The 21,808-nt window shown below is 47.5% G+C and overlaps 10 protein-coding genes across 10 annotated transcripts; 4 read left to right on the forward strand and 6 right to left on the reverse strand.

Moving 5' to 3' along the window:
• Positions 1-149: 149 nt before the first annotated feature.
• Positions 150-1,309, reverse strand: N7510_006590 (uncharacterized protein; the record flags this gene model as incomplete). The annotated part of the gene is made up of 6 exons (XM_056978516.1): positions 150-202; positions 363-428; positions 480-688; positions 820-874; positions 941-1,063; positions 1,126-1,309. The coding sequence occupies 6 exons, from the start codon at positions 1,307-1,309 to the stop codon at positions 150-152; spliced, it is 690 nt and encodes a 229-aa protein (XP_056834548.1).
• Positions 1,310-2,017: 708 nt separating this feature from the next.
• Positions 2,018-3,158, forward strand: N7510_006591 (aldo/keto reductase family protein; the record flags this gene model as incomplete). Its single annotated transcript, XM_056978517.1, has 2 exons — positions 2,018-2,552; positions 2,641-3,158. The coding sequence occupies 2 exons, from the start codon at positions 2,018-2,020 to the stop codon at positions 3,156-3,158; spliced, it is 1,053 nt and encodes a 350-aa protein (XP_056834549.1).
• Positions 3,159-3,719: 561 nt separating this feature from the next.
• N7510_006592 (zinc-binding alcohol dehydrogenase family protein) lies at positions 3,720-4,766 on the reverse strand (the record flags this gene model as incomplete). The annotated part of the gene is made up of 1 exon (XM_056978518.1): positions 3,720-4,766. One exon carries the CDS (start codon positions 4,764-4,766, stop codon positions 3,720-3,722), a length of 1,047 nt encoding a protein of 348 aa, XP_056834550.1.
• A 477-nt stretch (positions 4,767-5,243) lies between these two features.
• On the reverse strand, positions 5,244-6,457 carry N7510_006593 (PHD finger protein; the record flags this gene model as incomplete). Its single annotated transcript, XM_056978519.1, has 2 exons — positions 5,244-6,142; positions 6,202-6,457. The coding sequence occupies 2 exons, from the start codon at positions 6,455-6,457 to the stop codon at positions 5,244-5,246; spliced, it is 1,155 nt and encodes a 384-aa protein (XP_056834551.1).
• Positions 6,458-7,945: 1,488 nt separating this feature from the next.
• Positions 7,946-8,734, forward strand: N7510_006594 (uncharacterized protein; the record flags this gene model as incomplete). The annotated part of the gene is made up of 1 exon (XM_056978520.1): positions 7,946-8,734. The coding sequence occupies one exon, from the start codon at positions 7,946-7,948 to the stop codon at positions 8,732-8,734; it is 789 nt and encodes a 262-aa protein (XP_056834552.1).
• A 606-nt stretch (positions 8,735-9,340) lies between these two features.
• N7510_006595 (uncharacterized protein) lies at positions 9,341-10,605 on the reverse strand (the record flags this gene model as incomplete). The annotated part of the gene is made up of 4 exons (XM_056978521.1): positions 9,341-9,594; positions 9,665-9,854; positions 9,917-10,506; positions 10,572-10,605. The coding sequence occupies 4 exons, from the start codon at positions 10,603-10,605 to the stop codon at positions 9,341-9,343; spliced, it is 1,068 nt and encodes a 355-aa protein (XP_056834553.1).
• A 2,900-nt stretch (positions 10,606-13,505) lies between these two features.
• On the reverse strand, positions 13,506-15,498 carry N7510_006596 (alpha-mannosyltransferase; the record flags this gene model as incomplete). Its single annotated transcript, XM_056978522.1, has 2 exons — positions 13,506-13,996; positions 14,058-15,498. The coding sequence occupies 2 exons, from the start codon at positions 15,496-15,498 to the stop codon at positions 13,506-13,508; spliced, it is 1,932 nt and encodes a 643-aa protein (XP_056834554.1).
• Positions 15,499-16,694: 1,196 nt separating this feature from the next.
• Positions 16,695-18,017, forward strand: N7510_006597 (ice-binding family protein; the record flags this gene model as incomplete). Its single annotated transcript, XM_056978523.1, has 1 exon — positions 16,695-18,017. The coding sequence occupies one exon, from the start codon at positions 16,695-16,697 to the stop codon at positions 18,015-18,017; it is 1,323 nt and encodes a 440-aa protein (XP_056834555.1).
• A 1,117-nt stretch (positions 18,018-19,134) lies between these two features.
• N7510_006598 (uncharacterized protein) lies at positions 19,135-19,892 on the forward strand (the record flags this gene model as incomplete). The annotated part of the gene is made up of 4 exons (XM_056978524.1): positions 19,135-19,199; positions 19,388-19,494; positions 19,568-19,679; positions 19,865-19,892. The coding sequence occupies 4 exons, from the start codon at positions 19,135-19,137 to the stop codon at positions 19,890-19,892; spliced, it is 312 nt and encodes a 103-aa protein (XP_056834556.1).
• A 596-nt stretch (positions 19,893-20,488) lies between these two features.
• N7510_006599 (uncharacterized protein) lies at positions 20,489-21,253 on the reverse strand (the record flags this gene model as incomplete). The annotated part of the gene is made up of 1 exon (XM_056978525.1): positions 20,489-21,253. One exon carries the CDS (start codon positions 21,251-21,253, stop codon positions 20,489-20,491), a length of 765 nt encoding a protein of 254 aa, XP_056834557.1.
• Between the last annotated feature and the right edge of the window lie 555 nt (positions 21,254-21,808).

Below are 21,808 nucleotides of genomic sequence, written 5' to 3' on the forward strand. Positions count from 1 at the left end.
AATTATGACGTGTTCACCATAACTCATCATCCTGGAGAAAGCCATATTTCCTCAGTCGAGGTCTCAAAAGTCGATTTGTCAGAGACAATTTTCCACATTGTACATCAAAATATGATCAAATTGACGAGATTGCAAGATAATTCGCACTACTAGACTTGGTCCTTGAACTCGTTGAAGAGGCTGGGCAAGATTTTGGCCAAGTCTGAACGAATAATATATCAACTATTAACTTTCAATTATCCATAGTCATAGGGCGATGAACTCACGAGGCATTTCAGTTCCACAATGGACACAAATATTGTGAGCAACGCTCTCAGGTGTACCTGGCCCAAGCCAAAATCTAGATCGCATCTCCCGCGTACCATCTGATTTACGGCGAATTTGGTGAGCAACATGGGAGATCCCATCAAACCCCTCAGTAACATGTCCTGTTAAATATTTTAGAAACGTGTATCTAGTGCCGCTTCGTGAATGCCTACCTGTTAGTCCCACCCTCGCTACTACAATGGTTTCAATGCCTTGAGCTGCCCATTTGGATTTGTCAAATCCTAGGTCAGCGGGCTCGATAAAGGCGACCGTGGCTTTTGAGTGGTCATTTCCGATGTATTCGTCGATGAAAGAAAACGTGTTGTAATATCGCTCGGCGTAGGATTTGTTTGTACAATCCAAGGTTTCTGGGTGGCGCCAACTGTACTGGTGTGCGGTCGGATGCCAAAGTTTATATCTATATTTTGTTTTGGATCAGCTGAGAACAGCGTCGTAAATGCTTCGAGACCGTGGAACACATGTCGCTCTAGCCAAAAGAGTCACCCGACTCACCTAGCAGACTCAACAGAGTGCCAAGCAAACCACCAGTCATAGGCTTCTCCAGTGACTTTAAAGAAACAAAACATCAATTATATTCTTCCGTATCTGGGGCCTGGTAATCTGTCCAGCTAACCTTGACCCATATCCGTACGGCATGCAACCATCCAGGCTCCTTGTGGAGTCTTCAGGTAGCCATTTTCGAAGGGCAAGTACCCTGGGCGGAGAAGAAAGTCGTGCGCCTCACTTGCTTCGTAGCCTATGTAGCTGTTAATGAATCAATGTGGTCATTATTTCTTATATAAAACCCATCGCTCTTACCAAGAGCACTCGCCCAAGGACTGCTGACTATGCCCTTCTGCAGTTCATCACTGATTGGACTGACGTTGAAATTGAAATACTTGGCGAATGGCTTGTCGTAGTCTGCATCCTTGTAGCCGACATAGTAGGCGGTGGGATCCGACTCGTACGTGTCAATATTCTTCGAGACATTTTCACCTGCCATTTTATTTGGAAGGAAGATGCGTGTTTTACCAAGCTACGGCTAGAGAGGGGACCAAATATGTAAGATTTATAACATTGCATTGGGTCATGATGTAATTACTGGAGGAAACAAATGGGAAATCCATGAAAGTGGGTCGATCCCTGAGAGTCTTATGCCATAGGTGTATTATGTGTCAATACCGGTAGTTGACCGTATCGGTCATTTGGAAAGTCACCGCAAAGGAAAGTGATGGATTATGACTACAAAGTGGCAAGAAAAGCAGCCAGACGGTACGTTAATTGGTCTATTCTCTACGGCCTTTTGTCACCTTGCTGCATTTGATTTATAATCTCGCAAGGCTCTCGTCATCAATTTGTATCACAAGGCCGGAGGCAAAGAACGGGTATTCATTGAACCCGCTGTCCTCAGTCGATGTCGCGCAATATTTTGGGAACGTTTACTTTTCGCGCGAGACCTTGGGTGAAAGCGATCAGCCCCATTAAATTCCATCCTTCTCCTTCGGCCTGGTGAAACTAATAACGAGGGGAGCCGAGGAGATTATAAATCAATTGTAGCCGGATGACAAATTGACCGTCCCGAGTGGACAAGTTTATAATATACTGCTTTTCTTGACATTTCAAGGCCATAATCCATCAGTCTCCTCTGCTAAGACCGATCCCTGTCCTTCGAAAACGCCGAAGTCAAGTGGAATTCTTCAACCTAGTCACAATGCCCCTCGTTGCGCACAATTCCCGGCCCCGGGTGATCCTTGGACTAATGAGCTTTGGGCCCAATGAGACCGACAATACTCGCATCACCTCACTTGATGAGTATAACCGCTGCCTGGACCACTTCCAACAACAAGGTTTCAACGAAGTCGACACCGCTCGCATATATGCAGGCGGAAAACAGGAAGCCTTCACCGCCAAGGCAAACTGGAAAGAACGAGGTCTGACTCTCGCGACGAAATGGTACCCGCTTGAACCGGGAGCGCACAAGCCTGCCGTATTACGCCAAAACTTCGAACTGTCCCTCAAGGAGTTGAACACCAACCAGGTCGACATCTTCTACCTTCATGCCCCGGATCGCTCGGTTCCCTTTGCTGAGACCCTCGAGACTGTCAATGATCTTCACAAGGAGGGCAAGTTTGTCCAGCTGGGTCTGAGTAATTATACGGCCTTTGAAGTCGCGGAAGTCGTTACTCTCTGTGCTCAGCGAGGCTGGAAGCGACCTACCATTTATCAAGCAATGTACAATGCTATCAGTATGTAATACGAACCGAATGCCTCGTATTGCTGTGATATCGATGGACTCTACAGGGTTTTGATAATAACCGCTTTCTGAATAAATAGCTCGCAATATTGAAACTGAACTGATACCTGCCTGCCGTCGCTATGGTCTCGATATCGTCATCTACAACCCTCTTGCTGGCGGCCTTTTGTCTGGAAAATACAAAACACACGACGTGCCTGCCAAAGGACGATACAGTGACAATACCTTCACGGGTACCATCTATCGCAAACGCTATTTCAAAGATGCGAACTTTGATGCTCTTAGAATTATCGAGCCTGTGGTGGAAAAGCACGGCTTGACTTTAGTGGAGACCGCACTGCGCTGGGTGCGCTACCATTCGGCACTTAACTTGGACAACGGTGGCGGAGACGGTATCCTGATCGGCGTTAGTAGCTTCGACCAGCTCGAGACTAATCTACGGGACCTACAGAAGGGTCCTCTCCCAGAAGAGGTGTTGCAAGTGCTTGACAAAGCATGGATGGTTACGAAGCCTACCTCTCCGAATTACTGGCACCTAGATCTGAAGTACACTTACAACACCCAGGAGGCCCTATTCATGTCGAAAGCGATGGCCTGAAATTAATAGAGCTATTGAGGGATGGTCCTAGCGGGCAATCTCATCTAAATGCATTTCACAGGGTCACTAGATATTCAAATTTCACTGGATAACTCTATTGATTGGAACCTTTAGTAGTTGCTGGCGGGATTATTTTAGGCTTTTCTGCCAGCTTGTTCATCTCGTCACTCTAATTAACGCTGGTCCTGTTACTGTTACATGGACTCAACGGCTCGGTGACAAAAAGAAGTCATTTCTCTTTACTCCTCTATTCGCAGTCGAGCCTTCTCTCGCCTTCCCACGCATACCTTTTGCTGAGCTCTACAGCCCGGCCAAGGCATGAACTGGTGGCCGCATACAGAAATGAAGTTTTGGCTGATGTGAAATTCAAAATCCTTTCGAATATTGAATCTTAAATTGGAGATCTGATTTTGGGAACCCCGGCGGTGACAACGGAGACCACCACTGAAGGCTATGCTCAAGGAGAAATGCCAGACCGGAAATAGTATAGAGATGCAGCGACCAGAGACTCTGTACCTGCTTCCGCTGTCGCTTAAACCGGTATTCCGAGTATATCACAATTCAAGGAGTCTCAGCCACATTATAAACCAGCTTTTCTCCGCTGACTTTGTTCGCCTTCAACAGCCGCAATCCATCAATAACACCCTTCAGGCCATCTATGCCAACCTTAGGCGGGTGAACCTTAATCTTTCCTTGAGCCAACAGCGGCCCAGCAATAGCCAAGAAGCCCTCCATGAAGGCCTTGTCGTCTGGCTTGGCCGGAAACGGAATATCGCCAAAGTTAAATGCCTCGCCGATGGCCGTATATGCAAGGATAGACCGAGTATTGACATTTGCGCGTTCGATCTTCTCGTTCCGAAGGCTGCAGTACTCGCCACCTTCCGTAGATAGAGCGTTGTCGCAGAAATGTGCGCTAGACACAAGGGAGATACAGTCCAAGACGAGCTTAAGATCATTGTTGGTATACTTTCGGATCTCGGCAGCAGTAGTGGAATCCTTGTAATCAAAGACTATATCCGCACCGAGACGGCGGACTAGATCGAAATTGTGCGGGGAGCAGGTCGTAAGAACTTTGTAGCCAGATAGTTTAGCGAACTGAATCGCGAGCGTACCCGTGGCTGTAGAACCAGCATAGATAAGAATCGGGGTCGGATCCTTAATCGGATCGGTAGGCAGAGCCAATTTCAGATTTTGATAGAGGGCCTGGCCAACAGTGTAGATACCTACGCCAAGTGTGGCAGCCTCCTGAAAACTTATATTATCGGGAATTTTCATTTGGATATCACCCTTTGCCACGATGTACTCAGCAAAAGCGCCGTCTTGGGGCTGGACAGCATTGGCACCGTGCGTGAATCCGCAGACACGGTCGCCCTTGTTGAACTTCTTGCGGACATCTTTACCGATGGCAGTCACGATTCCGGAGTAGTCGCAGCCCACTATCACACCCGGAGGCGCGGAAGAAGCGATGTGCTTCCAGTCGGTGGGATTCAACCCCACGCTCACTGTTTTGACGAGTATATAGTCGTCCCGGAGAATCGGGATGGGATGATCAGTGACCAGACTCTCCTTACCGGGCTCAGTAATGACAATGGCTTTTTGGGCAGACATATTTAGCGACTTGGATAGAGACCGAGACCTTAAGACAAGACGAGAGGCAGATTCTAGGGAGGAGCAATGATAAAATAGACCAGTCTCTGTCGATGACAAATGCCGCGGACCGATAACTCCGATGACAAATGCGAACAGCTGGGAACTAAACTAAGTCGATGACAAATGAGATCTGAACACGAGGGCCTGCATTGCTACAGATCCCGTCATTTGAAGGGAATCTAATCACTTAATTCTTTCGGAAATTCTATACCGACTCTTTACGCGGCAGGTACATTAAGTGGTCATTATGAGGTATTAGGGGGCTGTCAGAAAATTTGAATGTCTGGGTGGTTTGGGAAGACATTTTCGGAATACCCAACCCCCGATGGGAGAGACCGGGATACGTTTTACCTCCCTAGTAGTTTATTTAGCGAGGTCCATATTGTAAAGATGTCATTTATTCTGGTCTCAACCCTTAATTACTAAACATGAGCGCTAAGAAGTGCCGATTAACTGTGTAAGCTTTCCCTTCCAATCGTTCACAATTTCCTCAGCCGCTGCTGTCCGTTCCCTTGAGACTTTCAAGTCTGCTTCAAGCTGTGCATTCTTTGACCGGAGTTCTTCAATTTCCTTTAAAAGTGAGTCGTATTGGAACTTGTTCGTTCGTAATCTTGCCAACTCTTCAGCCTCACCTTTTCGGTTGTCTAGATTTCTGCGCAGGGAGGCTATATTGTTATCGCGGATTTTCAGGACCTGCAGGTGTTGTGTGTTTTGAACCCGCAAATCCTCCACTTGTGCTTTGAGGGAGGCGACGGATTCCAATTCGCGGTAGAGAACGGCTAGCGACGAATCAACCTCAGTAGGAAGCGTAGCAAATCGAGATTTGCGTTGTCGCTTCGGACGGGGTGTTCCTGCATTGTGATCGCTACTTTCGCCAGGCGCCTCAATATTCAACTGGCTCACAATATCTACAGCAGCAGGCCGTGGTTGTAGAGCGCGATAGTCGGTAGAATTAGGGGACGAAACATTCTCCGTAATACCATGCCCTTCCTGAACAGTAGGAAATTGCGAATGTGCGTCAGATTCAAGCGTCCCGGTAACTAGGCTAGGAATCGATGTCGCCCTTGTGGACGTATCTGTGGCCATAGGTGTCGTGGTGGCATCTAGCTGTCGCGCAGGAGCTGGCCCTGGAGAAGAAGGAGGTGTGAGTGCAGGAGGAGCCACATTCCAGCCACGTCGAACGCAAAGAGCACAGAAGATGCGGTTTTGAGAGTCGCGCAGGGAGCCGTGCGGGATGCAACGGAGATGAAATGCTGGCCTGCATGTACGGCAAGGATAGAGATCGCCAGGCTGCAGGCAAACGCGACAGATCTTCTCATTCAAAGACCCATTTCCTGCATGTAGTGGCAGCTTGATTAGCTTCAAACTGAATCCGCGGGTTAAAGGTACGTACGGCGCCAATCTTTGTATCTTTGTACTTGATCAGACATGGGGTCTCTTTCGAAGGCGGCGACGGTGGAAGTCCATGAGGTGACGGGATGCTGCGATGTTGGTCCAGACACACTACCCATTGTTCGATTCTGATCACTATCTCGTACGTTGCGCTGATTCTGATCACAGGCCTCAGGTTCGACCAGGGAAGAATTGCGGCGCGCTCTCTTGCGTTGCGCGTCGCTGCCTGGGCCTTGGGTGTTGTCTCTTTGACTCATTCTATGGGCCATCTAGTTGACAGCAGACAAGCTTTCGATTAAGGAACTGGGTAAAGACTGTGAAGCGAGAGTTAAGTAAAAGGATGCGAATTTGGGAGCGCGTGGCAGAATTGAGAGACGGAAATCGGAGAAAGGATCTCTAGCGTGCTCGACGTCTGACGTAAGGCCAAGCGGGAATGGGGGAATTGCTAAGGACAGCACATATTATATAATCTAATCCACTGCAGATCACATGGCATTTTTAATTAGTTATAGTTAACTAACTAACTATAATTGCTCATATTACGTAATTTGGATGCCCCTCGTTAACGAAGGCTGTGGTGTCTGTGATATTTCCGGAATGGCGGATTTTATTTTTAAGTACCGTTCTTCACTTCTTGCTGCTACCAGTGACCACTCTCCTTAGATCTATCCATGAACTACCCATGAACTATCAACTACTCCTTGCTCAGGGGACCACCATTACCAAATAAATTCGGTTTTGTACCTACTCAAAGAACTCGTGGACCCTTGGTCACCGCTTGTTTCTGGCCGCCGGACTCGGTTGATCGACTGCGGAGTCACAAGATCCTCACCTCCTACTATTCACATCTTTCGCATTATGGACCCGACAGACCCCCGGCCCGTTGGGGCACCGCGAGTATGTTTGTCATGCAAGGCGCAAAAACGGAAGTGTGACAAAGTCTTGCCCAGCTGCTCCGCTTGTCAACGAGGCAAGCGCCCGTGCACATACGCGTATCCTCTTGGTGTAGTTCGGTCACGTGGCGACGACCTACCCTCTCACTTTCATAGCCAATTTTTGTCCGTGGAACCTGTCGGTCATCTGCTTTCAGACGCGGTCTGCGACTCCCCAAATGTCTCTTCGCCGGCTTCATCTCTCTGGTCTGGCCAAGAGAGCGTTTCGGAGCGTTCGCTGTCGATGTTTTTTCTGGACACGGCTACCTGGCGACATGCGCAAATTCCTATAGCTTTCCCTGATTTGCCGCCCCCTCAAGAGCTATTTTCGTTGCTGGGGAGGACGACGGATATTCACGAGGTCGCAAGCAATTATTTTAAAGTCGTTCATCCATGGTTCCCGATCATTTGGAAGCGCGGGTTTTTTTCTCACACAAGTCTCCTGCAGCCTCCGGCTGACACCATACTGCTACTTGCCTGTATGAAGATTGTGTCTGAACATCCACGCATTGACTCGCGTCCCTCGTCTTCGCCGATTTATATCTTTGCCAAGAAATTTTGTGCTCAGATGGAATCTTCAGGATTCGCTTCCACTCGCTTGCTTCAGGTTGTAATTCTTCTAGCGCTGTATGAGATCGGCCATGGGATTTATCCAGCAGCTTATCTTTCCGTCGGTCACGCTGCTCAGCTTGCTCGGATTTTAGGATTTGGTTGTGAAGGGTCCATTAGACTCTTTAGACGCTCATTGTCGTGGAGCGAATGCGAGGAAGAGAGGAGAATAAGATACAGCATCACTGTCCTTGATAGGTGAGAATGTTCGGCTCATTGACTTCGTTAATTAGCCTCTTCGCATCTGTGCGTATCCAGCTGGAAATCGTGCTGACTGCGCATAGATTTGTAAATGCTGGTTTCATGGGCCGGTCTCTGTGTTCACAAGATTTCCTTCCTCACGATTCTTTACCTTGTGATACTGAAGCATGGGATCGCGGGGAGCTCGCTCCAAGTGAACCAATCTTCGTCACTGCGGCTACATCTGTGAAGACAGACTCATTTGGAAGACTTTGTCAGATGGGCCTGCTGTTAGGGCGCATTTTGGAACACAGAGACGATCAGCATACTTTGAATGGGGTTGACCGCTTTGAAAATGCGCTGCAGCTCAATAGGACCCTCCGCTCTCTTTTGTCGAAAGTCAAGAAAGAGTTTGCGTCTGGTTCATCCGATTATGGCCTGTCGGTATGTTTAGGCTTTACGGCTATGGTTGCCTTGCATGAATTGTACGCTTGCACTGGCACCAATCGAGGGACGAACACAGTGCAAGAAACGGAGATGCAAACGATATCGATCAAGGAGCTGAAGTCTCTCACAGCTGAAATACGCTCACATTTGGTCCAGTGGCTCGATAAACGTCTGAATTTGTGCGATATAGGGCCACTGGCCTGTAACTGTATTTACCAAGCAGCTGCTACATCTGCTTGGTACGCTAGAGAATCTGGAGACAGCTGGATGCAAGAATCACATGGAATCTTTGTCAACGCATTGGAGCAAATACAACCCCGCTGGGCTGTTGCTGGTGAGGAAGTCCGTCTTCTATTCCTAATTTAATTTGACTGAATGCTCTTTAGGTCTTTACCTCGCGATTTTACGGCCAGCGGAAAATGCTGTATGATCAACCTAGAATACTATTGGCGATCTTTCGAGATCAACGTGAGAGGTGGCGTCTCCGTTATTCAAGGGTTTCATGAACACGGAACTCAAGGCCGGTGCCACTCTCATAAACATAAATTCAGGGGCTAGTCATCTCTTTTATATCCTCGGTCTCACGGTGTATGCTGCATCGAAGCTTAGCCTGGCCAAGACTGTCGTAATCTTCCAGTCCATTGATCTGGCCTGGAGTACGGCTTGAGATCATTTAGTAATTAGACGAGAGAGTGAGATGCTCAAAGATGGTCTTTGAATGATACCATTAACAAGCTTATGACTGATGTTACATCGGCGCCAAGGCCGAGGCGCTACCAGACCGTGACTTGAAGACACAGCCGCTGTGTACTTAGGAAGCGGAAGTAAAAAGTAAATACAAGGCCGGCAAATACCAGAGATTCAGCGATGTAGATTAAATGAGTTGATCGAGAAAATAGTGCATGAATAAATTCAAACAGCTTACCTATATAAAGGACATTGCTGCAATATTTATTTTCAAATACCAATTTCTTAAGGAAATACGATAACATTGCGTACGCATGCAGTGCCACTTATGGCGCTGTCATAGGCACCTGTGAACTCCTCAATTGAAAACTCCTGGACCACTGCCTTCACCTTATTGATGGCAGAGTAGTTGAAGCAATTTTCAGCGTCCACTGCACAACCGCAAGCAAAGCCACGTAGGGTGGCACGGTTGATATTGAGTAAGAGGTTGGGGACTTGAATATTTCCATCCGTAGCAGCGGAGACTAGTGTGATTACCCCTAGGATGGAGGTCAGTACGAGAACTAGGATCAAATCCACAACGTAGATGAGAGAGGCAGATAAGCTAACCGTTCTGCGCAATAGCCGGAAGAATTGCGCTGATACTGTCCGAGTGTGGCGCAGTGCAAATAATGAGGTTTGCACCTCCAAGAGACTGCACATATTCGACAACATCTCTCTTGCTCGAGTCAATATGTTCCAAAGCACCTAAAGACAAAGCTAAGTCACGCTTTGAAGAGGTCGACGAGGCGGCATAAACCTGGGATACATGATTAGCGATAACTTTATACATATTTGTCTGGCAAAGTCTCTCATCTGCACCTTCATTCCAAGTTTGTTGGCGTACTGGATTGCCAAGTGGCCTAGCCCTCCCACCCCTTGGACCAGACACAAGTCCCCGGGAGACCATTTTGAGGTCAATATGGCATGAAAAACAGTTGCGCCGGCACAGCAGAGCGGGGCAAGCTCAGCATAAGATGCGCCTCTCAGAAATTCTTCTGGAATGTGAATAATGGCAGATGATGGTGCGAACATATACTCGCCGTGGCCTCCGTCAATTGTGAAGCCAGTATAATCCACATTCCGACACGTCCAGAATTCTCCCTTGCGGCAAAGGTCGCACTGGGTGCAATAACCGCCATTCCAACCCACACCAACCAAAGCGCCGATTCTGAAGCGGTCTTTGTTTGTAGATGTTCTTAGAAGCTCCGTACCCACGTCGGCGATGCGGCCAATAATCTCGTGGCCCGGAACGCGTGGATATTGAACTCCAGGCCAGGTTCCGTCTTTAATGAAATGATCGGAGTTGCAGATTCCAGACGCGTGCACGCGCACAAGCACTTCTGATGGGGCAGGGGCTCGCAGCGAAAGTGTGGCAAGTTCCCAAGAGCTGTTGGGGCTGAGGCATTGAACTGTGAATAGTCATGAGATGTTGGAGTCTGCGAAGTGTCTGTGATCGAAAGGAAGGGGTACTTACTTGCCTTGTAGGTTTTTGGAAGAGAAGAGTTCATCTTTTTTCAACGGTGCCTGTTACAACTCGAAAAGCAAAACCTAGCTCCTTTATATTCCTTACTTATGAAAATCATCTATGGGGCAAAACTGTCGCGAACATGGAATCGGTGTTATCTCGGAAAGTGCGGCCGCATCGGCCGATGCGGCCGATGCGGCCGGTCTGGCTTGTCGGTTTCCTGATACTCGGAACACCCCGCGCATCGACATACCGACATACTGCAGAGCTCTAAGATAGCCACATACACTCTCTCTATTCAATCAGTCGATCAATCAATATTTTATTTGTTGATTGTAGCTGGGGGGCTGAAACACGCCGAAGATCGAGTCGTCCTTGGCCCTTCCTATCATTGAATTGGGGCCACTAGATCCTTGATGTGTTTAGGGCAATCCTGCTGGGCAATGAAAGATTCAAACCTTAGCTCATCATGGCCCCTGAATAACTAACGTAATCCACAAGCGAGCACGCCACCCCAAAACACCAATATAAATACATTATTTTCGTAACTCTATATCTCAACAACTTATGTTAATTTTACTTGATTATTAGTATGAAGCTATTAATATTTGTAATGAATAGTAAAACTAATTGAAATCAACATAAAAAAGTTCTTTTATTGCATTACTAAAAAAACACAGATGTACATGCAACAAATATATATATCAGAAAAGTAACATCTTCCAAGATTTCCAAACTTTTTAAATAGGTTAGATATAGTCTAAATACTATGAAGATACTATAAAATCCTACACTAAGATATCGTTGTTGAGATATTAAGATCTAAATTTATCACATTTACTATGGTGTTTTGGGGTTGCGCGCTCGCTTGGATGGCGCGCTCGCTAGTGATTTACGTTAATCAAAAATGATTAGATAAAATTCATGTATCTGCGAGTCAATGATGATCCCCCTGTGTGTGGAATGGTGTAGAGGGAACGGTTTACTGTGCATAGAAAACTTCACGAAGAAACACTGGAAGCCATAAAATTCTTGATTGATGTTATTTGACTGCGATATCCGCTCTGCTGGATCATCCAGAGAAGGGCTGAAGCGAGATTGATTCGGTCCGAGCTGGCCCTGAGTAGCAAACCAAAAGCTTAGAGGAAGGAAAAGGGTCTCGACTATGCAGTCAATCTAGATATACTGATAAAATTGAACGGCATTTGTATACTCGTACATGGCCGACATCCAGCCCTGGCCCGTTACAATACTCCCCTCTTGCACTCCGAAGATGCATGGAGCCTGTATGGACTCGTCGCTTACGAGTCATCAGTGTATCGACTGGGTTCCTTGCAACTGATGACGGCATGGGCGTTGTGTTTGTCTACAATTGATCAAGTGCTTCACCACATCGGCCCATGCACCACGCTGCCGGCTGGTATTCCTATATTGTGAGTTGTTGATGTGTGCGTTCAATTGTAACTCGCCGACGGCCGTTATATGAGGGACTTCCCAATGGTCTAAAGTTGACTTCCACTTGAAGAGAATATGAAATCTACGGCATTCTTGATTGCCGCTGAAATCGACGGTGCATGCAAAGAGTACGCTCACATAGCCTCCAAGTGGCGATTCATAAAAATAAACAGTTGGTTCGTAAGACAGCGGAAAGGAAAAATGTCGAACCCTGTTGCGAAATTCAGGAGCAAAATACCTAGGTAATCGGACGATAGTCCGTCAGGACGGCTACGGTTTAAGAGACATGCCGTTCTATGACGACCTGGACCTATTCCAAACGAAAATTCTACTTGAGAATGGAGCATACCAAGATCAGACTTGCAAGCGGTCGTCCTAAAAGGGAAGGGTCCGCAAAGGCCAATGAAAATGCTATCCAGGGATGGAACAATTAGCCGCCAATCAACGTCAAGTTAACGTTTTAACGGTGTGGAATGTGTCAGGGTAAAACGACTTCATTACTCACCAAACCTTCTCATACCATCCCTCTAAAGTCTGGATTGGATATAGACTTCGGCGGCGTTATGCACACTGTCTACCTACCTACTGGATGCTTCCCAATGAGACCAAAATTCTCTTTTTTTTGGGGCAATATTTGACAGTTTGGTTAGGTCGAGCTGCGCACCCAGACCGGCTGTGCGGCCCAAAACACCATATTACATGCGATAACATGCGATAAACTGCAACTCCGTGCACTCAGATTTGAAATTGGCTTCCATGTTTTACACACAGAAGTTGTCTCAAACCATAACACCAAGGCCACGGCTAATCCTATATAGGGCAGGTGCAGGTAGCCTGTGCATATCATCCCTGTCCGTCAGATTGGAAATATAAGATATCAGACAAGACAAATATGCGGTGAACATTTGATTACGCGTCTCGCCAATATGGGTCCTCGCACGTGCTACTGGCCGCTTGAGTCCAATTTGTTGCAATTTACACCACTTCTGTGAGGACTACTGTACGGGCCCCACTACTGTACTGTGATGTATGCTGCGACTGTCATGCTGGTTTGTAAGGCTTGACCACTAGCTCGCTGTCGCGCATGGATTCACAGGCATTGACGTGAGTCGAGCGGGGAAAAGGCGTCTATACATAACTATTCCGCTGGTCCCTGAGTCTCAGGTGCCAGCTATCAGTCTTGAAATTATACTGAGTCGCACCCAAAGCCTCCTTGCGAGTTTTTGTTACCCAAATCCGCAAAACCACTACAACAGGTGTATCGTGAAATATATCCTGACAACTTCACCCCCAACAGCAGACGGAAAACCCACGGCGCAAGAATGGCCCCAAACCTGTCTCATGCTACTTGAGAGTTCATCCGCGATATGGTCTTGAGCTTAATGCTCCTAGGCTTGCTAGCAACATGAGAGTCACCTATTCTCTTTGAAATGCAGCTCGATCTCTTTCCCTGGAAATTGTATCTCGAATAGATAGTAATAATTTTTTTCATTTCATCTTTATCTTTGCCATGTTAATCAACTCCCCCAGCCATTTCGTCTCCTCCTTCGTAAACTCTTGTGTCGCCGTATTTGACAAGCAACACATATTGTTTGCCTCTAACTGCCACGCCCCTGGATCCAAAAAGTCCTTCGGCTCCTCCATAAACACGTCGAACTCTCCGATTGTTCGTTTGGTTCCCGCATACTTGTTATTATATAGCCACCCATTGAACCACAAAGGGCGCTTGTTGCGGTCCAGATGGAGGAGTTGTGGGGCGCAGATGGTGAGGTCGGATTCATGGCCCGGTGCCATTTTGCGGTCTCTTTTCGTGGCGCTAGCTGTAAAGCCCTGGTTGAGATTCGAGGCCGGTAGGTCGTTGGTCGTATTGAAATTGTCGAGGTCTCGAACTACGCCCATTATGCCAGTTGCGCCGGGGTGGAAAGCATAGGAGGTGTCACCAGCGAGCTCCCAGCCGATCCAGAAGGTTTCTTTGTCTCCTGTGTTTTCGCAGAAATTAGTAAAATAGACGGGATGGGTAAAGCGAGGGCGGAAACAAACCATAGACCATATCATAAGTCCCGACAATCCCCGCTCTCTTGTCCCCATATCTATCAGGCCCATTCATTCTACTTACCAGTAACAAGGCAACAAAGTGTCTCCACTTATCCACAACTACAACACCAGACTCTTGCATGTGCCCGCTCTCCCCCGTCCACATCCTGCTCTGCCGCACCAGTTTCGAAATCGGCTTTGGCAAGATCTGCTGTAGCCACTTTTTCTTGCTCTCGGGCATGATCATCCTATCTTTAAAAAACAGTGCGCCCGTGCGCACGTAGTCCTCGTCATTAAAGAGCGTTTCGGGATTTACGAAGAACAGTGCGTCGGCGTCGATTAAGATGACCTCGCGGAAAGACGAGAAGAGGATAGAGAACGGTTTACCCGCCCATCCGGTGAGCCACCAGCCTTCATCGCTAACCATGGCGGAGAGGTCACGCGTTGTCACACCCGGTAGAGCCTCGAGCTCTGCTCGGAAGTCTTCGCCCAAGTCTCTATCGCCGAGATACATGATTTCGATGGGCAGCTCGCAACCAAGGGTGCGGAGGGAGGGGATGGCTGCGAGGAGGAAGGGCGCGTGGTTTTCGCCCGCCGTAAACACGATGCCACGACCTCCATGGTACGAGGATGCGTGCAGGCTCATATGATCTCCGAAGTATGGGCTCGTCCACGGAAACAACAGCGCAGAGAGTTTGGCAAGGAAGTGACGATAGGAGTCATATTTGTGGAGCGTCTCAGGGAAGGTTTGCTCGCTGAATTTGGCACGGATGAAGGGGACGAGATCCTCCCGAACGTATATATTATCACTGTCTTCAGTGACGAGGTGGAGTTTCTCCCAGGCTTCGAAGAATTGTTTGTATGCGCGCGTGCGTAGACCGAGTTCACGCAGTTTCTCCGCACCCGTGCCTATCACGGGCCGCAGAAGCTCTCGGAGGTACATTTCGTTGGGAATTATAGAGAAGAGGTAGTCGAGGGCGGTATCGAAGTCATTCGGGAACGTATGCCTCGACTCCATATTCTTGTTGGAATATTTGGAGGTCTTCGGGACAGATTGCTGTGAATCTTGGTCATTCATTGCTGTAGACTTGACATTGGCATGCGGTTCCACTAGAGACGTCGCAATGAATTCTTCTTCAAACTTATTTTGCGATGTTGAACCCTGCCACCGTATCTCTGCAGATCTTGCAATAGCGGGCTGAATCCGCCGGAGTGTGTCCTTGGCCATGCCAAAAGTCGTCTGCGTACTCATTGCATCCGAAATTGGAGAACCAGTCCAGAAGAAAAAGTATGATATTATCAACCAGCCTGCTGCTGCAAAAATGAGGTGGATTGTCCGCAAAGCCGAGCATTTCCGTCGTACTTTGCCTTTGAACCTTGTAAATGGCGGGTGAGATCTGCCTTCTTTGAGCGGATTTGTATGCTGTGGGAGGTATGAGTTAATCATCACGGTGGGAGTATTATCGCGAAGGCAGCAATGGGAGAAGAGATTTTGCGAACGGGGCGATATTTGGTGTAGTAGGATAAAGTAATTGAGAAACTTGAGATACGGACCACCTGGTGGGGGATTTTAACCAATGCGCTTCACGCTGCTAAATATGGCTGGTAATGGCACAACACCCACTTTACAAACGCATTCCAAGAAAATGCCATTATCCTCTGCGGGTCTTCACCACCGTCAGTCAGTGGAAAATATGGTGAGATATTCTATTTATCGGCGACTGTACCTGTAGAACAAATTTATTTGCATCCCGTGTTTAACAAAAAGGTGCGGAGGGCCCCGGCTGCTATCGTTGAAGATTGGGGGGCAGGTTGTCCAACTCGGACAACAACATTGTACTTTTGAAATTCCGACCGTTGGAGGTGTTTGCAATATCTAGCCCTTGCATTATACAAATTCGGTCCTGTCAAAGTAAGCGTGATATTGACAACACATGCTCAGTAAAGTGCCATTGGTCCAGCAGCCTGCTAGGAATGTGGAGCTGACATACCATACTAACCATTACTATTCTTCTTCATGGCTCCTTCCAAATCAGGACTTAAGGGGTCGTTGGCTCAACTAACCTGTATCTCAGTCTCCTATTGCTTTCATTCTTGGGCTTTGACATATTATCGTTCTGTCAAATTCTGATCGCTTTCATTCCATTTTATACATTCCCATATGAGCAATCTTCTAATATCATCAATTCAAAGGTATTTCTTGTCTACGGTTATATGAACACTACACAGTATATAAAGGGTTAATTGAAGTTATATATATTGTAAATACCCGCCCAACAAGAGCGGTGCATATTTCGTCGCATATATGGCCGCAAAGATAATCAAACAGATTCGGTTTTTATTTTGCAGATATAAGCACTATCCTCTCCAATGAGGTATTTTACGAGAGAATGAGGAAGGCTACCCCTGGCAGAGGGATATGTTTTACTCCATAGCATTCTCCTCGGTCCAATCAAGGCGCCATACCTCCGCCAAGGCAGGGCATCACAATAGACCTGACCGTCGGAAATAATGTACATTGGTAGATGAGGAAAATCAAGGTTGATTCAAGGATCTCCTTGACAATAGACACTGGAAGTATTTAAGGTATAACCCCGCCCGCCAATTTATCACCCTGGTACAATTACTTATTGCATTTGAAAAATGTTTCTAAGGCTACTCACATCTGCACTCCTCTTCTCTACCATCAGCAATGCACAGTTCACTCCAGTTGGACTCGGCACTGCTGGGAACTTTCTTGTTCTTGCTGCCACAACAGTAACCAACACAAACACCGACACCATTGTTGATGGCGGCGATCTTGGGGTCTCTCCAGGAAATGCTGTCACGAACTTCCCCCCGGGTGAGGTCATTGGGGGAACAATCCACGCTGGTGATGCCGTCGCAGCACAGGCACAGTTAGATCTGGCAACGGCATATGGTGATGCAGCTGGCCAGGCACCTACAGCGACTCTTCAAAATCCAGAGCTTGGTGGTCTCACCCTTTTTGCTGGTACATATAAGGCTGGGTCCACGACTACATTTGGCATTACTGGCACTCTCACGCTTGACGGCCAAGGAGACCCGGATTCTGTTTGGATCTTTCAAATGGGAACCACTCTCATCACTGCAAGCTCCTCCCGAGTTGTGCTGACCAATGGTGCCCAAGCTTGCAATGTCTTCTGGCAAGTGGGAAGCTCCGCAACCCTGGGGACGGGAAGCACTTTCGTTGGGACCATCATGGCACTCACATCTATCACGGCGACTACAAATGTGGCTATTCAAGGACGTCTTCTTGCTCTTAATGCGGCGGTGACTCTAGACGACAACAAAATCACTGTTCCGGGTTGTTCCACTACATCAACCACTACGACATCAACCACTACGACATCAACCACTACGACCTCAACCACTACGACCACGCAGCCAATTATTACACTGCCTGTAATAGGTCCCATAGGGCCCATTGTTATACCCATTTTACCCGGCGGCATCGGCAACGATCAAGGCAGCGGCGGCAACGGCAACGGCCATGGTAGCGGCGGCAATGGCAACGGCAATGGCAATGGCAATGACAATGACAATGACAATGGTAATGGTAATGGTAATGGCAACGGCATACCCGGTGATATCGTTGGCAGCATTCTTGGCGACAAAGACAACGAAATATGGAATGGCAACGGCGGCCCGTCCCCCGCAGGGGGGATACCATACTCTGTCAACCAGCACAGCCACCACCACGACCAAGGCCACGGTCACTATGGACCATATGATGACCACTACGGTGGCTCTAACGGCGACCACTACGGCGGCTCAAACAACGACAACTACGGCGACCACTACGGCGGCTCAAACAACGACAACTACGGCGACTGGTCCACAGGATCCACAACCAAGCCATGGGAACCATCCATGACTGAGTCTGCCCCTTTCCAACCCGAGACATATAACCCCTCGTGGTCTACTGAACCTATCAGGGGCCGTTGACCGTGATAGCCATGATCAATGACATGGCATTGGGAATGAATATTGTACGAGGTTTTACTGTTTTGTTCTCGCGTAATGATAGCTGGTAATGGTGTTGAATGGATAGGCCTGAACACAATAGTTAAGGAAAATGTTTTCGTATTTGAATTTTATAAATTTGCAAAATTATTCGTGTCTGAATTCTTTTTGAGGGGCCCGTGTTAGCATTATTCGCAGTTCTAAAACGAGCTATCTTCATTACTGTACTGTAGAAGTACAGTACTCGCACGGAGGCTTTCATCATCTTCGTTGGTCGCCGATACTCCGAAGCTAAACTATTTTTTGCGCTAATTTTAGATTTCCGCCGAACAGAGGGACTCGAAGTGGAATCGCAGTAAAATTGAGGCGCAAGATTACATACGATGGCAAATTGTCTGCGCGCCCTCATTTTTGATCTCGTCCTATACCTTAGTAGCGACTGCACTCTAGCTGGAGCAGCGGACTCCATTAGAATTAGGGTCAAGGCCCTAATACTAAGAGGTCGGTCTTAAGATAGGTAATACCTCAACGGACATACTGAGATTCCTGCGTATAAAATTCGAGACAAATTCTTTTGCCTTATGTATTGTACAGCCATGGCAGCTTCAAGGCAATCTAGATATCTCTGTTAGAGACAGAAAATTATATTCCTTTAAATCCGAAATACGAAGGTCCCAAGACTGTGAGTTGCAAAAACAATTCTAAGTGCCAAAAGGTTGGTGGCGAGGTGAGTAAGCATTCATTGATCTCTAGCTTCTACCCATGGTACCTCCGAAAGGTTTGATGGACCAGATGATGATTTTACGAACATTATAAGATTATGGTTAAATTTGTTTTATAAAGCTTGACAGCTCCTTGGTTGTTATGTTATTTTCCTAGAAATTGTTGTGTCAAAATGTCTTCGCTATTTGAAAAGTGCCCTAACTGCAACGGAAAAACCACGGGATATTTATTTTGTTCTAAAGTATGTCGCTCGTCCTTTTTACACGGCTTGAATCAAGCCTGTAATCATGAAAATGGAGCCGTGGAGAAGTCGACAGAACCTCGCTCTTCACAGACGGCATCAGAAGAGCTGCCTTTCTACGGCATTACATTGCCAATGAGCCTGGAAACGTCTGAAATTGGAAAACAAAAATGCGACATGGAAAATGAACATTTTGGCTTGTGAGAAATGACCTCAAAACTATGAAGATTATTACGACAAATCCCGAAACTCCAAGAAACCAGGCGACACGTTCTTTGCACCAATACAATCATGACGTCATTGAGTCCACTATCCTATGGTGACTGAGGAATATCTGCTTTATCGCGGTAAAGGCCAATATGATTGGGACAATTAACAAAACTAACAGAGGCGACCATGGTGCGAAACGGTGGTCGAGCTTTCGACGCCATTCGGACCCTGTCCGCTTTGCAGACCTTGGCGCTCCTGGCACCATCGTTGTCATCCATCACACGGGTACGTCATGTTTGATGACCTCAATTTGATTGATGGTCTTCCATTCCAAATGGCATAATTTGACGTATTTTAGACTGCGGTATGATTCATTTTCATGACGCCGACATCAGAAAAGCACTGCTCGAAATCGCGACGCATGAGAAGGAGTTCATTGGAGCTTCTGAGTTTGGAGAAATTAAGAACAGGTTCGTAGTAACACGCAACATCAATCAATTTATCTCTTGCATCTCGACACTAACCATTGTCCCGCATTGAGGATAGTATTCTAGAAGAATTGGCATTCTCAAGGCCTCTCCACTGATCAGGAAGAGCACCCAGATTTTTGGCCTTGCCTATGAAATTAGTACTGGGCTTCTGATTGAGATTCCAGAAAGGAAAAAGCTGTGAACGCGGCGTAATGGGTGATCTATCTAACCGATCATGTAATCGTCAATTCTTCCTTGGAAATACAACGTTGCCTATTCTTCTATTATGTGATTCAATCCGTGGATGAATACAGAGGATGATGGATGGATGATTTCATCTACCTCGGCCCCCTGCTAAGTTGAATAACCACTAAGCTAAATACGAATCCGCACTCAGCCTAGTGGTTGGTGTTTTATAAGCAACTGCCGAAGCGATATGCAGGCTATCCACCCTGCGACCTTCCGTCGATACCAGCTTGTGCGGTTGCGCTTCAAGAATCCTCAGGTTACACTAAACACCGGTTGTAAGAATTCATTCCTCCTGGGAGCTAGGCGCTTCTGCCTGAGCACTGACAGCCTTCGGCGGCCGAGGACTCGGAAAGAGCCTAGAGGATAGTGCCTCTCTCTCAATCATATATCAGGTGATTGTACTAAATATAAACAGTCTCCGAATCTCGATACTGCGGAAAAATTTCACCGGGCTTGATTATTTTGATATGCACCGGAATGTGGGATAACAGCAAAACAGCCCAGAGTGCCTTGCAGTAAAGGTCAGTATGGCAGTCTGAACAGAATGGCGAAGAAATGGATCATCCACTCACCTGGAAGACCGTCTTCACTATGACAACATCTCCACCATGAATCGCTAACAGCCATGTCTCCCAGCTCTTTCCCCAAAAGCTCTCTGGGCAATGCTTGATCGCCATCGGGCTCACCTCATCATATGCTTGCGAGTATCCATCATACGCTACAGAGCCACTGCGCGCAACTTCGCGCAGCAAATCGCCCCGATTAACTGCCGGGTCCAGGTTTTTCATCCCAAAGCGTGCGTGAAACGCATATTGCACCTCTTGAAGCACTCCTATATCGAGAAAGTCCCATTCGATTCCCTGGAAGCGCCGAGGTTCATGCGCTAGTTGAATAAAGACATCGCGGACGGCATCAGCAGCTTTGATAGCATCGGTATCGAGATATTCGCGTGGGACTTTACCACATATATCGAAAGAGCACTTTTCTTCGGCGCTTAGGTCCCATTTAAAGAAGTGCTCAGGCCAATCATCCAATGCGCGTACCTCACTGTCGTACTCCCACACCCATTCCGCGATGGCAGCCCATAGACAAGCCCATTCAGCCCAATAGCGTCCTCGGCCGCCTTTCTTCGTTATCTCGATGGACTCAGCCACGACTTGGTATTCAGAATTCATAGTTCCTTTCGGCTTGATATTGTTGTATCCGTACTTCGAATACTCCCCAGGTGGCTGACCGGCATAGGTAAGATCCATGTATGCCCCTGGGCCACAGGCAAAACTGATAGCGGGACCGATAGCACAGGGCTGTGTATCAGGTCCCTCCATACCTGCGCGGCAAGTGGAGTTTGCTGCTCCAAGGAGGCTTATCAAGTCCTTGGGCAGGCCGACGGAGCTAGGATCTGTCCTGATGCAGATAACGGCCGGTTCCTTCAAGGTTGAGCCCCTGTCAGGTGAATTCACGGTACGGATCACAGCATCGAGCGATCCCTCTTCCTGGGAATAGCGTCTGGTGAAGAAAAAATATAGCTGTGACCAATCTTGGTGATCGAAGATGGGGCGCAGGATGTTTGCAAAGAGCGCAGTTGACTCATCCCGAGCGGAATGGTCGTTGATAAAGAAGAACTCATTCAGCGAGAAGCCTTCTTTGAATTGCTATTGTCTTATCTAAGCTTCAGGACGATAAATTATACGAGTACGGTCAGAAGTAAAATATACCGTGCCAGGCTTCAATCGCTGTTTCGTGTCCCAATCAAACGTTATGGGGCTGCGAAGGTGCAGAGCCAACGGAAGGGAGACATTCATTTGAAGGAGATCGTGAGAGATTGGTTATGATGGCTGTGAGCCTTTCACTAACAATATATGTGAGGAGTTGTCGTCAAT

The sequence above is a fragment of the Penicillium lagena genome (assembly GCF_028827675.1).
Source record: "Penicillium lagena strain IBT 129212 chromosome Unknown utg000003l_segment0_segment0, whole genome shotgun sequence".
Taxonomy (NCBI): domain Eukaryota; kingdom Fungi; phylum Ascomycota; class Eurotiomycetes; order Eurotiales; family Aspergillaceae; genus Penicillium; species Penicillium lagena.